This window comes from Argopecten irradians, chromosome 3 (genome assembly GCF_041381155.1).
Source record: "Argopecten irradians isolate NY chromosome 3, Ai_NY, whole genome shotgun sequence".
Classification (NCBI taxonomy): domain Eukaryota; kingdom Metazoa; phylum Mollusca; class Bivalvia; order Pectinida; family Pectinidae; genus Argopecten; species Argopecten irradians.
In genome coordinates, this window is record NC_091136.1 from 2652470 (window position 1) to 2668068 (window position 15599).

General features: G+C 35.7%; 1 protein-coding gene across 1 annotated transcript in view; it reads left to right on the plus strand.

The window, feature by feature from the left end:
• Window positions 1–15599, plus strand: part of LOC138317305 (IgGFc-binding protein-like) — a 41621-nt gene that overhangs the window by 14024 nt on the left and 11998 nt on the right. Inside the window, exons 4-18 of the mRNA XM_069258872.1 lie at window positions 1495–1791; window positions 3323–3619; window positions 5153–5449; window positions 6740–7036; window positions 7503–7811; window positions 8107–8559; window positions 9212–9319; window positions 9627–9871; window positions 10275–10579; window positions 11123–11415; window positions 11724–11929; window positions 12684–12879; window positions 13967–14071; window positions 14661–14905; window positions 15048–15358. Of these exons, the coding sequence (XP_069114973.1) occupies window positions 1495–1791; window positions 3323–3619; window positions 5153–5449; window positions 6740–7036; window positions 7503–7811; window positions 8107–8559; window positions 9212–9319; window positions 9627–9871; window positions 10275–10579; window positions 11123–11415; window positions 11724–11929; window positions 12684–12879; window positions 13967–14071; window positions 14661–14905; window positions 15048–15358 (3964 nt within the window). The remainder of the gene's footprint in view (window positions 1–1494; window positions 1792–3322; window positions 3620–5152; window positions 5450–6739; window positions 7037–7502; window positions 7812–8106; window positions 8560–9211; window positions 9320–9626; window positions 9872–10274; window positions 10580–11122; window positions 11416–11723; window positions 11930–12683; window positions 12880–13966; window positions 14072–14660; window positions 14906–15047; window positions 15359–15599) is intronic.

The following is a 15599-nucleotide window of genomic DNA, read 5'->3' on the forward strand; positions in this document are numbered from 1 at the left end:
ACATGAATTCACTGTAGCCACAAACCCATCTGTATACATTTCTGCTAATAACGCACGATTTTATAATGTTGAAAATTTTAGACGTTATTGCAGCCATTTTTGGATATTGAGACGGTTTTAAATTATAACAATAATACCAAGTGTCCTTTAAGCATAATGTGAACCAATTTTCATCAAAATGAGACAATTTTAAATGTTGTCCCCTTTATTGGTCACTGGTTGGTTATTCTAAGTTTGGTTATGAAGAAGGAAATATGAAAATTGCTCAACAATGAAAACATGTAATCTTAAGACTAAGTTACCGACTGAAAAAAATGTTTCCTATCACCCGTAAAGTTGCCCCTTAGCTGCAGAAATTAAGGTTTCTGTCTCAAGCAGCCATTGTGTGTTCTCGTATCAAAAAGAAACCTGCCCACCATATAAGTGACATTAACACCCCTAAGTACTTATTTCCTTTAAAATCAATTTTGACCTCTTCTAGAGCTCCACTGCAAAGCTATGATAATGGTATTTAGTGTAGCCACAAACCAATGTGAATACATTTCTCCTGAAATTGGACGATTTGATTATATTGACACCTGACGACGTAATTGCAGCCATTTTGGATATTAAGACCTGTTTTAGATTATAACCATGATGTCCAGTGTCCTTTTAGCATAATGTGAACTAATTTTCATCACAATCAGATAATTTTTAAATGTTGACCTCTTTAATGGTCACTGGCGGGTATCTTGGATTACCTAGCGAAATGTAATACCCTATTGCGCATATACTTATTATAAGCTAATACCATGCGGAATTAAAAAAAATAAGCCAGTCAAATTTAAAACATATCCGGTAACCAATTATAGCGAATAGAGAGACGGATGGAAATACAGACACGGTGATATTTGGCTACCAGATTTCCGATGTTTGCGAATGTGTGTATCTTTTTCATCAGTATTTGTTTATAATCCATGAATTATGCACCTTGTTATGAAACAACCTGTAAGTTGTACTGTAAACCAATTTTCATTAAAATCAGAAATTTTAAAATGTAGACCTCTTTAATGGTCACTGGCGGGTATCTTGTATTACCTGGGGAAATTTATTATCCTATTGCACATATACATATTATTGGTTATTACCATGCGGAATTTCAAAACAATAAACATGTTGAACGTCAGATCAAATCCGGAAATAAATTGTAGACAGATAGCCGGCCGTCTGGTCAGATATACATACAAAGGGATAACTGCATGGCTCCCACATTTCCGATGTTTTTGAATGTGTGTATTTGTATTATTAGTACGTGTTTTCGCCCACAGCAGGTAGTATGGGGTAAGCGTACAACACTGGAAAACCTTGAGAAGATACAAATATAGAAAGTATAGTGGCCCATGTAGATTGTATATGTATATGTAACATTCAGTCATATCAGTCATATCATTTCAACTTTATCAAATAAAATGTCGTCGTGAGGTCTATCCTATCGTTTGTATTGATAAATTGCAGAGACAAATGGTAATGCAGCAGTGATCTGTGAAAACAATCGGAAAACGATCCAATGTGATGCCGGGGAAGTTATCGAGATCACATCCGCCTCATACGGACGTAAATCAAGGACTATCTGTCCACATAACTCTATCAGAACTCTTAACTGTGATGCCAAGTCATCCATGCCCAAGGTCAAAGAGTGGTGTAACGAAAAGCAGACATGTGTTCTCATTGCCAGTAATTCCAAGTTTGGAGATCCATGTGGGGGAACTTACAAATACCTGGATGTAAAATACACATGTAGGAAGGCCAAAGGTGAGATGGATTTTTTAATCATTTGAATACAATTAAATGCAAATCTTAAAGCAATTATTATCAAATGAAATTTTAACACTGTCTCTATACAATAACTCTACGCAAGATGTTCTTCCAGCAATCATTTGTTTGCTGTCGTTGGTACGGACTATCAGGAATCAGGAGCTAGAGACAAATGTTTGTGACATTCAGAACGTGATTCGTGTAAATTTTGTGTAAGTTTAAAATTTATTGGGATAGACATCAAAACTGTTTTGTTATTTTAAGTCGGGTTATGAAGAGGTAATATGAAAATTGCTTAACGACGAAAACATGAAATGTGAAGACTAACTTACCGACTGAAAAAAGGTTTCCTATGTCCCGTTAAGTTGTCCCTTAGCTGCAGGAATTAAGGTTAAAGCCTCAAGCAGCCATTGTGTGCTCTCGTATAAAAAAAGACCCTCCCAACATACAAGTAACATCGAACACCCCTAAGTTCTAATTTCCTTTAAAATCAGACAAATTTCAATTTTGAAATCTTCTGGGACATGGTATTCAGTGTAGCCACAAACCCATGTGTATACATTTCTCTTGAAATTGGACGATTTGATGATGTTGACACCTGACGATGTAATTGCAGCCATTTTGGATATTAAGACCTGTTTTAGATATAACCATGATGTCCAGTGTCCTTTAAGTATAATGTGAACCAATTTCAACAAAATCATTCAATTTTTAAATGTTGACCCCTTTATTGGTCACTGGTGGGTATCTTGGATTACCTAGGGAAATGTAATACCCTATTGCGCATATACTTATTATAAGCTATTACCATGCGGAATTTCAAAACAATAATCCAGCTAAATTTGAAAACATATCCGGTAACCAATTATAGCGGATAGAGAGACGGACGGAAATACAGACACGGTGATATTTGGCTTCCAGATTTCCGATGTTTGCGAATGTGTGTAACTTTTTCGTCAGTATTTGTTTATAATCTATAAATTATGCACCTTGTTATGAAACAAACTGTAAGTTGTAATGTAAATCATTTTTCACCAAAATCAGAAATTTTAAGATATAGACCTCTTTAATGGTCACTGGTGGGTTTCTTGGACTACCTGGGGAAATTTAATATCCTATTGCGCATATACATATTATTGGCTATTACCATGCGGAATTGCAAAACAATAAACATGTTGAACGTCAGATCATATCCGGAAATAAATTGTAGACAGATAGCCGGCCGTCTAGTCAGATATACATACAAAGGGATAACTGCATGGCTCCCACATTTCCGATGTTTTTGAATGTGTGTATTTGTATTAATAGTACGTGTTTATTATCCAATGATTTCGCCCACAGCAGGTAGTATGGGGTAAACGTACAACACTGGAAAACCTTGAGAAGATACAAATATAGAAAGTATAGTGGCCCATGTAGATTGTATATGTATATGTAACATTCAGTCATATCAGTCATATCATTTCAACTTTATCAAATAAAATGTCGTCGTGAGGTCTATCCTATCGTTTGTATTGATAAATTGCAGAGACAAATGGTAATGCAGCAGTGATCTGTGAAAACAATCGGAAAACGATCCAATGTGATGCCGGAGAAGTTATCGAGATCACATCCGCCTCATACGGACGTAAATCAAGGACTATCTGTCCACATAGATCTATCAGAACTCTTAACTGTGATGCCAAGTCATCCATGCCCAAGGTCAAAGAGTGGTGTAACGAAAAGCAGACATGTGTTCTCATTGCCAGTAATTCCAAGTTTGGAGATCCATGTGGGGGAACTTACAAATACCTTGATGTAAAATACACGTGTAGGAAGGCCAAAGGTGAGATGGACTTTTTAATCATTTGACTACAATTAAATGCAAATCTTAAAGCAACTATTATCAAATGAAATTTTAACACTGTCTCTATACAATAACTCTACGCAAGATGTTCTTCCAGCAATCATTTGTTTGCTGTCGTTGGTACGGACTATCAGGAATCAGGAGCTAGAGACAAATGTTTGTGACATTCAGAACGTGATTCGTGTAAATTGTGTGTATGTTTAAAATTTATTGGGATAGAGATCAAAACTGTTTGGTTATTTTAAGTCGGGTTATGAAGAGGTAATATGAAAATTGCTTAACGACGAAAACATGAAATGTGAAGACTAACTTACCGACTGAAAAAAAGGTTTCCTATGTCCCGTTAAGTTGCCCCTTAGCTGCAGGAATTAAGGTTACAGCCTCAAGCAGCCATTGTGTGCTCTCGTATAAAAAAAGACCCTCCCAACATACAAGTAACATCGAACACCCCTAAGTTCTAATTTCCTTTAAAATCAGACAAATTTCAATTTTGAAATCTTCTGGGACATGGTATTCAGTGTAGCCACAAACCCATGTGTATACATTTCTCCTGAAATCGGACGATTTGATGATGTTGACACCTGACGATGTAATTGCAGCCATTTTGGATATTAAGACCTGCTTTAGATATAACCATGATGTCCAGTGTCCTTTAAGTATAATGTGAACCAATTTTCAACAAAATCATTCAATTTTTAAATGTTGACCCCTTTATTGGTCACTGGTGGGTATCTTGGATTACCTAGGGAAATGTAATACCCTATTGCGCATATACTTATTATAAGCTATTACCATGCGGAATTTCAAAACAATAAGCCAGCTAAATTTGAAAACATATCCGGTAACCAATTATAGCGGATAGAGAGACGGATGGAAATACAGACACGGTGATATTTGGCTTCCAGATTTCCGATGTTTGCGAATGTGTGTATCTTTTTCGTCAGTATTTGTTTATAATCTATGAATTAATCACCTTGCTATGAAACAACCTGTAAGTTGTAATGTAAATCAATTTTCACCAAAATCAGAAATTTTAAGATATAGACGTCTTTAATGGTCACTGGTGGGTATCTTGGACTACCTGGGGAAATTTAATATCCTATTGCGCATATACATATTATTGGCTATTACCATGCGGAATTGCAAAACAATAAACATGTTGAACGTCAGATCATATCCGGAAATAAATTGTAGACAGATAGCCGGCCGTCTGGTCAGATATACATACAAAGGGATAACTGCATGGCTCCCACATTTCCGATGTTTTTGAATGTGTGTATTTGTATTAATAGTACGTGTTTATTATCCAATGATTTCGCCCACAGCAGGTAGTATGGGGTAAACGTACAACACTGGAAAACCTTGAGAAGATACAAATATAGAAAGTATAGTGGCCCATGTAGATTGTATATGTATATGTAACATTCAGTCATATCAGTCATATCATTTCAACTTTATCAAATAAAATGTCGTCGTGAGGTCTATCCTATCGTTTGTATTGATAAATTGCAGAGACAAATGGTAATGCAGCAGTGATCTGTGAAAACAATCGGAAAACGATCCAATGTGATGCCGGGGAAGTTATCGAGATCACATCCGCCTCATACGGACGTAAATCAAGGACTATCTGTCCACATAACTCTATCAGAACTCTTAACTGTGATGCCAAGTCATCCATGCCCAAGGTCAAAGAGTGGTGTAACGAAAAGCAGACATGTGTTCTCATTGCCAGTAATTCCAAGTTTGGAGATCCATGTGGGGGAACTTACAAATACCTGGATGTAAAATACACGTGTAGGAAGGCCAAAGGTGAGATGGATTTTTGTTATCATTTGACTACAATTAAATGCAAATCTTAAAGCAATTATTATCAAATGAAATTTTAACACTGTCTTTATACAATAAATCTACTCAAGATTTGCTTCCATCAAATATTTGTTTTGCTGTCGTCGGTACGGACTGTCAGGAAGAAGGAGCTAGAGACAGATATTTGAGGCATTAAAACGTAATTCGTGTAAATTGTGTGTATGTTAAATAATTATTGGGATAGACATCAAAACTGTTTGGTTATTTTAAGTCGGGTTATGAAGAGGTAATATGAAAATTGCTTAACGACGAAAACATGAAATGTGAAGACTAACTTATCGACTGAAAAAAAGTTTCCTATGTCCCGTTATTGTACCCTTAGCTGCAGGAATTAAGGTTACAGCCTCAAGCAGCCATTGTGTGCTCTCGTATAAAAAAGACCCTCCCAACATACAAGTAACATCGAACACCCCTAAGTTCTAATTTCCTTTAAAATCAGACAAATTTCAATTTTGAAATCTTCTGGGACATGGTATTCAGTGTAGCCACAAACCCATGTGTATACATTTCTCCTGTAATAGGACGATTTGATGATGTTGGCACCTGACGACGTTATTGCAGCCATTTTGGATATTAAGACCTGTTTTAGATTATAACCATGATGTCCAGTGTCCTTTTAGCATAATGTGAACCAATTTTCATCAAAATCGGACAATTTTTAAATGTTGACCCCTTTATTGGTCACTGGTCGGAATCTTGGATTACCTAGCGAAATGTAATACCCTATTGCGCATATACTTATTATAAGCTATTACCATGCGGAATTTCAAAACAATAAGCATGATTTCCGATGTTTGCGAATGTGTGTATCTTTTTCGTCAGTATTTGTTTATAATCTATGAATTAATCACCTTGCTATGAAACAACCTCAATAAACATGTTGAACGTCAGATCATATCCGGAAATAAATTGTAGACAGATAGCCGGCCGTCTGGTCAGATATACATACAAAGGGATAACTGCATGGCTCCCACATTTCCGATGTTTTTGAATGTATGTATTTGTATTAATAGTACGTGTTTATTATCCAATGATTTCGCCCATAGCAGGTAGTATGGTGTAAAACGTACACACTGGAAAACCTTGAGAAGATACAAATATAGAAAGTATAGTGGCCCATGTAGATTGTATATGTATATGTAACATTCAGTCATATCAGTCATATCATTTCAACTTTATCAAATAAAATGTCGTCGTGAGGTCTATCCTATCGTTTGTATTGATAAATTGCAGAGACAAATGGTAATGCAGCAGTGATCTGTGAAAACAATCGGAAAACGATCCAATGTGATGCCGGGGAAGTTATCGAGATCACATCCGCCTCATACGGACGTAAATCAAGGACTATCTGTCCACATAACTCTATCAGAACTCTTAACTGTGATGCCAAGTCATCCATGTCCAAGGTCAAAGAGTGGTGTAACGAAAAGCAGACATGTATTCTTATTGCCAGCAATGCAATGTTCGGAGATCCATGTGGGGGAACTTACAAATACCTGGATGTAAAATACACATGTAGGAAGGTTAAAGGTGAGCATGGCATTGTACTCATATTGATTTAAAGCTTCCTTTTGGGTTGGAGATTCACAATTGTACAAATAGTGGGGACCAAAAATACATAAAAATGATTCTTCTCTAAAACTAAGCATAGGATTGAAGTCATATAGCATTCAATGCAATTTGCTGTTTCTAATTGTAAGAATATTCTGTGATCATTACTTAATAACCAGGTGAGCGATACAGTCCATATCCATTGTAATGATCCAGTTTATTCGCTTCGAGATGCGCTTAAGTAATCTGATGGCTATGGAGTATTTTTTTGTATCAAGTTTACAATATTATTCTTATCATGATATTTAAGTATGTTTATTGTTTATTTGTAAACTATAAGAAGGAAATGATTTAAAGTAAGGTGCTTTGATCTTTCTTAACAAACCAATTTTTTGTTTTTGAAAATATCGATGATCATTTGCAACACTGTTGATAATCTTTGCAGAGACAAAAACCGCATCCCCTAATCTCAACTCCGAGCTACTTTGTGAGCACAAGACGAAATCGATCAGATGCGATGGCGGAAGAACCATCAAGATAACTAAAGCGTCATATGGCCGTACCACAAAATCTATCTGTCCTCATAACTCTATCAGAACTACTAAATGTGATGCCAAGTCAGCCATGTCGAAGGTTAGAGAGGCTTGTGATGGCAGGGACACATGTGTCCTCTCAGCCAGTAATTCCGTGTTTGGTGACCCATGCAGGGGGACGTTTAAATACCTGGAGGTCCAATACGCGTGTGTCAACACCGGTAAGTTTAGAGATGTCTTGTTATTTTTATCAGTCTGATCAGCGATTTGTTAGCAAAATTTATTGAAAGTCGGAGACGGATTTCAGAATCAAAGTGAAAGAGATATACCGCACCACAGTGTAAATATCAGTGACACGTCTTTAATAATATTCAGAAATCATAATTAGAGGATAAGTCATATAGATATATAAACAAAATATAATTGAATAAAACATATTCAGTTATAAAAAAAACCTTTTAAATGGGAATAAAGTTTAAGTCATTTTTCATTTTGTTGTTTTTTATTCTTTGGTAGGAGTCAGATATATCACAATAGATACTCCGAAACAGCGTACAAGGTATTCATACATCAATGTTAACAAACATGGCTATACCCTTGATGGTAGGAAAACTTTCGAGTTTGAAGCGAAGGCGTGTAACGATGCCCATGTTGCTTTAATGGGCCCGAATGGTGAAAAGGACAAACTTTACGAAATCGTCATAGGAGGCTGGGCAAATTCTCAATCCGTAATCCGAACACGGAAGCAAGGACCAAATATTTACACTAATCGGGGAAGGTACTTAGACTGTCATCAATACCGACGATTCAAGGTCACGTGGTATAACGGTGAGATCAAGGTGCTACGCCACGCTAATAACGTATGGGCGACATTCATGGCGTGGAAGGACTCGAAGCCACTAGACGTGCGATCTATTGGTGTTTCTGGAGGCTTATGGGCAGATGTATATTGGAAAATCATGGTAAAAGGTAGGGATATCAAAATGAAAAGATCAAGTGATGACGTCTAGAGGTATGAAGAATTATGGTATTCTTGATGTGCAGAAATGCATATGATTTTACATTAACATAATAATTATCTGTCTCAATTTGCGAAAATAAATTGTCTGCTGTATAAACAAACTGAAATCTACAGTATATAATATAATCACTATAAATCACTGTATTTTTTAACCAAAACTTCAATATAATGATGAATGCTCAATTCAATAAACAATCGTCAATACAATCTGAGAGCAACGACGAGTTAAACTTAGATAGTGGAGCATAATCAATTTTTAAGACAATATCTTTATTTCACCTATTGGCAGAACATCTATTATTTATGATATTCAGCAGGGATTACTTGGGCTAATTGGGCTAAGAAAAGACACTGATTACGTGCCAGACGCACGACTCAATCTATTTCAAACCTGCCTCATCAGTGCTGAATCACTAATATCATTAAGAATGTATTAAAGTCAATATGAAATGTAATCCGTTGAATCTACATCGGAAATGTGGTATATACAGAACAATTTAATTATAATGGAGATTTAATGTCAAAATGAATTATATATTGTGGTGTACTATACCATTCATCTAAAAAGATATTGAACATTTAATTAAACATTTCATTTAGACGACAACACTTGTAACGGAAGGAAATGCCATGCCAACGCAAAGTGTTTTCAGGACGGATGCGTGTGTAATCGTGGTTTCTATGGAGATGGGTACAACAGCTGTGAAAGTAAGTAATGAAATACATAGGACGTTATGTTGAATAATATTGTGCTTTTTGCATATTTGATATTCACAAAGTGTTTATCATTTTGTTTGAAAATTTGAAGCAATTCTTTCCGTTAAGATAAGTATGATGTTTATCAAAAAGCGAATCACCAGCAAGCATATTTGAATAAAGCATACATTCAATTGATTTTAAATGTATATTGTTGTAGTAGCTTAATTTGTAATATGACTATTCCATTACGCCACCAAGATAATTAAACCAAGACATTATAGTGTGCATGCTTTTAACTTTTATATTTGCTTTGTAGAGTCATGCCTTTGTATGGCGTCTGGGGATCCTCATTATAGAACTTTCGACAGACAAATGATTCATTTCATGGGAACATGTAAATATACATTGACACGGTCAATCGACCGTAATGGCACATGCTCCTTCAATGTAGAGGTCAAAAATGAAAGAAGGGGTCGAAATACAAGAGTATCCTTTACTCGTTTCGTCGACGTAGAAATATACGGTCGGAGGATAAGACTTCATCAAAGCAAGAAAGTATACGTAAGTTGTCAGAATGAATACTTTCTACGTAAATATTTGTAATTATGATCATTTGTTTTCATTGATGACTTAGATGAAAGAGCATGATGAAATTGATAGTAATGTACCTTTGCATTTCAAAATATGGGGATATGAGATAATTGTTTGAATTGATATAATAACAAATCAACATGTAAATATTCAATGATTTTGTTTTTAGAAATTGCAATAAGGAACAGATATTGAACTCGTCTTTTTAGCTATCTTTGCACGCAACCATTGATGAAGTTATTGTCTGCTACTATTTTTAATTTGAGACCGACTTAACTAGATGGAGGTAATCTAAAATCAGAATGTAGTAATAAATATATAATTTAGGGTTTTATGACTCAAATCTTATTGTCGTATTTTTGTTGATTTTTAGATTGACAACGAAAGGCGTTACTTACCAGTAATTGACATGAAAGGTCAGCTCAAGGTCACGTTGAGTGGTAGATACGTTCAAATATGGACAGCATGTGGGGTGTTGGTCAATTTTGATGGTGTCCATGCGGTCAGTGTGGTCGTACCAGCCTCCTTTAGCAGCAAGATGACCGGTTTGTGTGGCGATTGTGACGGGAAAATGAACGACTTCCGGACTAAAGATGGTCGTGACGTCACAAGCCATCCATCCCGATACAATCTTGTAGGAAACAGTTACAAAGTTCACGAGATAGGTTCCGATCCAAGGTATGACTATTGCAATATAGCATCATGGTACTTGTTTAACATCAACATTTCTTATCCAAATAATTTGTTCAACTGATACTTAGATACTTAAATGATGTGGTTTATATAGACATCTATAATATTTTCTTATCTTTCTAAAAGCGTTGTTAACAGTTGCTGTAAAAATTTTTGATGCCTAGTCACATATTCACATGTTTAAACACTACAAGTGAACTTTACTCAAAGAGCATAAAGTTCTTTTGCCTAAAATATGATTTTCTATTAACAAATTAAATGCAATATTATAAATTTATATGACTGCCGCGATTTCTCATTAAATAAAGTTATTTCATCATTACATTTACACTTATTACACACGAAAAATATCGGGATTGCAATTAGTTTATCCCGTATTCCTGGACATGTGGGAACGACCTTGGGTTTTACTATTGAAAATGATTCGAATAAAAAAAAGTCTTATCATACTATCATATATTAACGACAATATTCGAAGATAATCATTGAAGTTATTGTATTCCACATTCCAAATCGTTTTTATACCAGATGTGTACCAGTTGTTCAAGATACGCCCCAATGCGACCCTTCCCTTGCAAACCGACTAAACAAGAGGGAATATTGTGGAGAAATACTTGAGAAAAACGGACAGTTTGCCAAATGCATTAGCAAGTTCCCTGTTCAGGCTAAAGGCTTCTTTGATAGTTGTGTCTTCGATCTGTGTTCATTCCAAGGCGAATCTCACAAAATGAATGTAGTCAAGTGCAATGCTCTAGAGGCATTTGCAGAGGAATGTGAAGAGAATGGTATACTTGTCAAGTGGAGAAGTCCTAAACTCTGTCGTGAGTATTGCTAGCACCTTCATAAGAAGTGGTACATATGGTGTTAAAAGTACATTTCGTTTATATTCAGAATCACTAAAATCTGCTTGTCGACAAACACGAAAATGTTAAAAAGATTAAACGTTAACGTCGCTGTTCCGGTTCTAATAAAATCCTATATACCAAATATTCTATTATTTCTAAATATTTTCTATCAGAAAAATATCTCAGACTTTGTAAAACAAGTTTAACTGCCAGAATAGGGAGTTTTGTAAAACAGTTAGCCAACATTTATTTAGTATTTTTCCTCGTGGTTCTCTTGTTGGCAGCTCTCAAAAGCGAAGACCCGAACGCAGTGTACAAGGTCAATGCCTCAGGCTGTCCATCTACATGCGTTGACCCACTTGCACCATCTAAGTGTACCCTGGAACCACGTGAGGGGTTTGAATGTAAAGATGGCTTCATCCTTAGCGACGGAAAATGTATCCATCAAAGTCAATGTGGATGTGTGGACAACGAGGGCGCATATTTCCCCGTAAGTAACATATCTTGTTTTCTCGACTCAAATATAATTATTTGACTGAAATATCCCTTTTTATTTCTTGTGTTGACGTCTGTGTCTGTGTTATCACCATTCGGTGTCATTATCCCTCTATACCTATATTTAGTATCAATTTAAGATTTAATATTTGTATTTGTCTGAATCGAAGTGAAGATGGGTCGATAATGATTCTAAAAAATCAAATAAATATTGAACATAGTTAAATGGGTCCGACATTTCAAACAAGCTGAAGTTAACCGATATTGTAACATCGTTGTCGAAAACACCATATGACTACCGTAACTACATGATGTCTTCCCTAACTCTTCCGAGAACTGGTCATGAACTTTTCGACTTCCGTTCGGCAATAATCGTTACGTCTATGGCGACCGGTGTAAAATGAAGGCATGTTTACCAGCATCAACTTTCAATACCTGCTGTACCAAAGTTATCCAAAAAATCATTATAAATAATCTTTTTTATAGCTTAATTGTAACTAATTCTAACTTGAATGTTTGCCCCTAGTTAAATACGTATGTTGTGACGTTAAGGAAATATGTGACGGTAACGCATATTCACGTCTGGAAAACGTTTTATCAATTAAGTCAGTAACGTGTTGAATTACCTTCTAGGGAATTAGAACGCTACCTTTTGAGAAATAAACAAAACAACAGTGTATTATTTAGGCAGTTGTCTTTTAATTTTAACAGACAATGTTGTTATTATTTTAATACGCTTTTTTCCTTAGTTGAACGCCCGGAAAATAACTCGAGACTGCCGGAACGAATTTGTATGTAGAATGGTAGGACCCGTTAGTAGATTAATGCCGATAGCAGCTGGACGTCGTTGTGATAGGAATGCGGAGTGTAAGGTGGATACAGATGGACACAGAAAATGTGTCTGTAAACAAGGCTATGATGGAGATGGTGTCAAGACATGCCAACGTACGTATAACACAATTTTACAAAGATTGCTTTATTCCAATCATTCACTCTTTAACTTTACATATTAACTTTTGATCAAAAGACAATGCGTTTTAAATTTCAATCTTCAATGGAAAAAAAATCACGTACCACGTGATACCCGATAACGTTTGTGCGGGACTATTGTTTTTATTGGTGATGGAATGACGCCAAAAGATGATATCCCGTGCTAACATGATTTTAGCGGGAAGATCATAAATAGCTACGTTCCATCACTATTACATACAAGTCACGCAATTAATAAATTTTAAAGGCTTTGTTTCTGAACAAGTTACAACAAAATACGATATTTTTGTTCTCTTCACGTGCAAGGCAATTCTTAACTCGGTATTGTTATTTTATTAACAATGAAAAATGCAATTTGTTTATCAGTTGATTTAACTGTTTATTAAAACATCACATTTTCAAAACAAAAATAATAATAATAAGTCGTTCATGCTCTTTTGGAAGCTATCAATCAAGAGATCTAATGGAATTGGATTTGGTCATTATTTATCATTTCGTTGAAGCTACGATACCAGTATCTGTGATATTTTAGCAAAGAAGACATTAAAGATAAAGAAATATAAATTTTAAATCTTTCTCAACGCCAGCTGATATACTATAACGTACAAATGTAGATCTATCCTCTGTTATGTTGGGTATACAGTAGGAAAGGGCTGACTAAGATTAACTACATTTAGTGATATATCTCTTATCATACAATGAAATACATTAAAATATCATTTGAAGACTCAGTCTGATTTAGATCTACATATAATACGACTTAATGATTAATCAGCTAGCGTTCAGAAAAATAATGGTTACAATTCTTTAGATTTAATGTCTAATTGTAAAAACATCATAGAAACTGGTATCACAGCTGCAAGGAACTGATAAATGACAACCAAACCTAATTCAATGTAAAGATTTATAGTGAAAAATGACGTATTTCAATTATATTGCCGAAGATTTAAATTTAGATTAGCAACGACGAATCGATCTAATCATCAATCAAGATCGTTTAAAATTGCTTAAATAAAAATTAATGTGTATTCTTCCAATGAAGCTCTCTGTGGACAGAAATACAAATGCAATCCCCAAGCCACCTGTCGCGACGGTAAATGTCGGTGCAACCGTGGTTTAACAGGCGACGGGATTAGGAATTGTGAAGGTAAGAAATTTTAATCTACGTGAAAAATGTAGTCTATTATTTGAAACACAACATGATAAGTAGTCAAGTAAGCATCATGGAAGTATATCAGCAATGAATAATTGACGTGTATATATTGTTCGGTATAGATTTTTTGAAAATAAAGTATGAAAACAGCTTTATCGCGTGTATATATTCAAACATTTCGATTAACTAGTATTCAAGTGTTGATATCTGTTATCTAATACCATTTCCAGTAAACCGATTTTGATTTGCTTTCATGAAATTTCATTGATCCTTTAACGATTAATTACATATTATGTTTCAAAGTGCTTCTGTCTAAACTTAAACATTTATTGAATAAATCCTGCAAGGCTTGGTATCTATTCCGTCTTTGCATATCACAGTGTTAGCTCCCTTGCGGGTAGCTATCGATTTGTGAGCAATTCACATCGTTTTCTCCGAAGAGCTCTCAAACACATGACGTCACAATCAGTACCTACCCGAAAGGGGATATAACTCTAATATGCAAATGCCGAATAGTGGAAAATAATAGATTAATACTAATATTGATTAAATCTTTGAAATACTGATTTCATTTTCTGTACAGAAATGTGCACTTGTTCGGCCAGTGGTGACCCCCACTACCGGACGTACGATGGCCAAATGATCCACTTTATGGGGATATGTAAGTACCTCCTCACGAAGACCACGAAGGCAGACGATCCGTGTAAGTTCTCGGTCCTTGTGGCCAACGAAAGGCGCGGGAGGAACAGACGAGTGTCATACACTAAGAGAGTCACAGTCCAGGTGTATGGCATTAAAATCACCATGAAGAAGGATGGACACGTCTTTGTAAGTTTTCTTTTCTTATCAAAAATGGGACTTAATGGCTAACATTAATGGTACATTGGTTTGACCGCCATAATCTATCAACACTTTCTGTACGACGTTGTAAGACTTTTCATTTCATCTGTTCTTTTTATTCTTGGTACAGGTTGATGGAAAACAGAAGTACTTGCCAATTAGAGAGATGAATGGAAACCTGACCATGTTCATCAGTGGGCGGTATGTCCGTCTATGGACGGCGTGTGGGCACAGGGTGTCATGGGACGGTCGATCCGTGGTTCGCGTCTCCGTGTCCAAAACCTACGCCGGAAGTCTAACTGGGCTATGTGGAGACTGTGACGGTAAACAGAATGATTTCCGGACTAAGAATGGACAGGATGTATCAAAGAACAGGAATCGGTACGCCATTATAGGTAGAAGCTATAACAAAGGTGGCCAAGTATCAGGCGATAAAGAAAGGTGAGAGTTTTTGGTTTTTTAACTTTCTTGAAACGTGATGCTATTCATATGGAAATGGTGACTAAATAGTGACTTGTCTTGTCTATCAAACTCGAGTTAGTTATTTTTTAAATTTGTGAGAAGACACGAGATTTAGCTTATTATAATTTTGAAAACAAACTAACGAAAGTTTAGATAATAATGATTAAAACAGTCACGCGTTGAGGAACGTACTATGGAGACTATTTTCTCGTCTTCATAG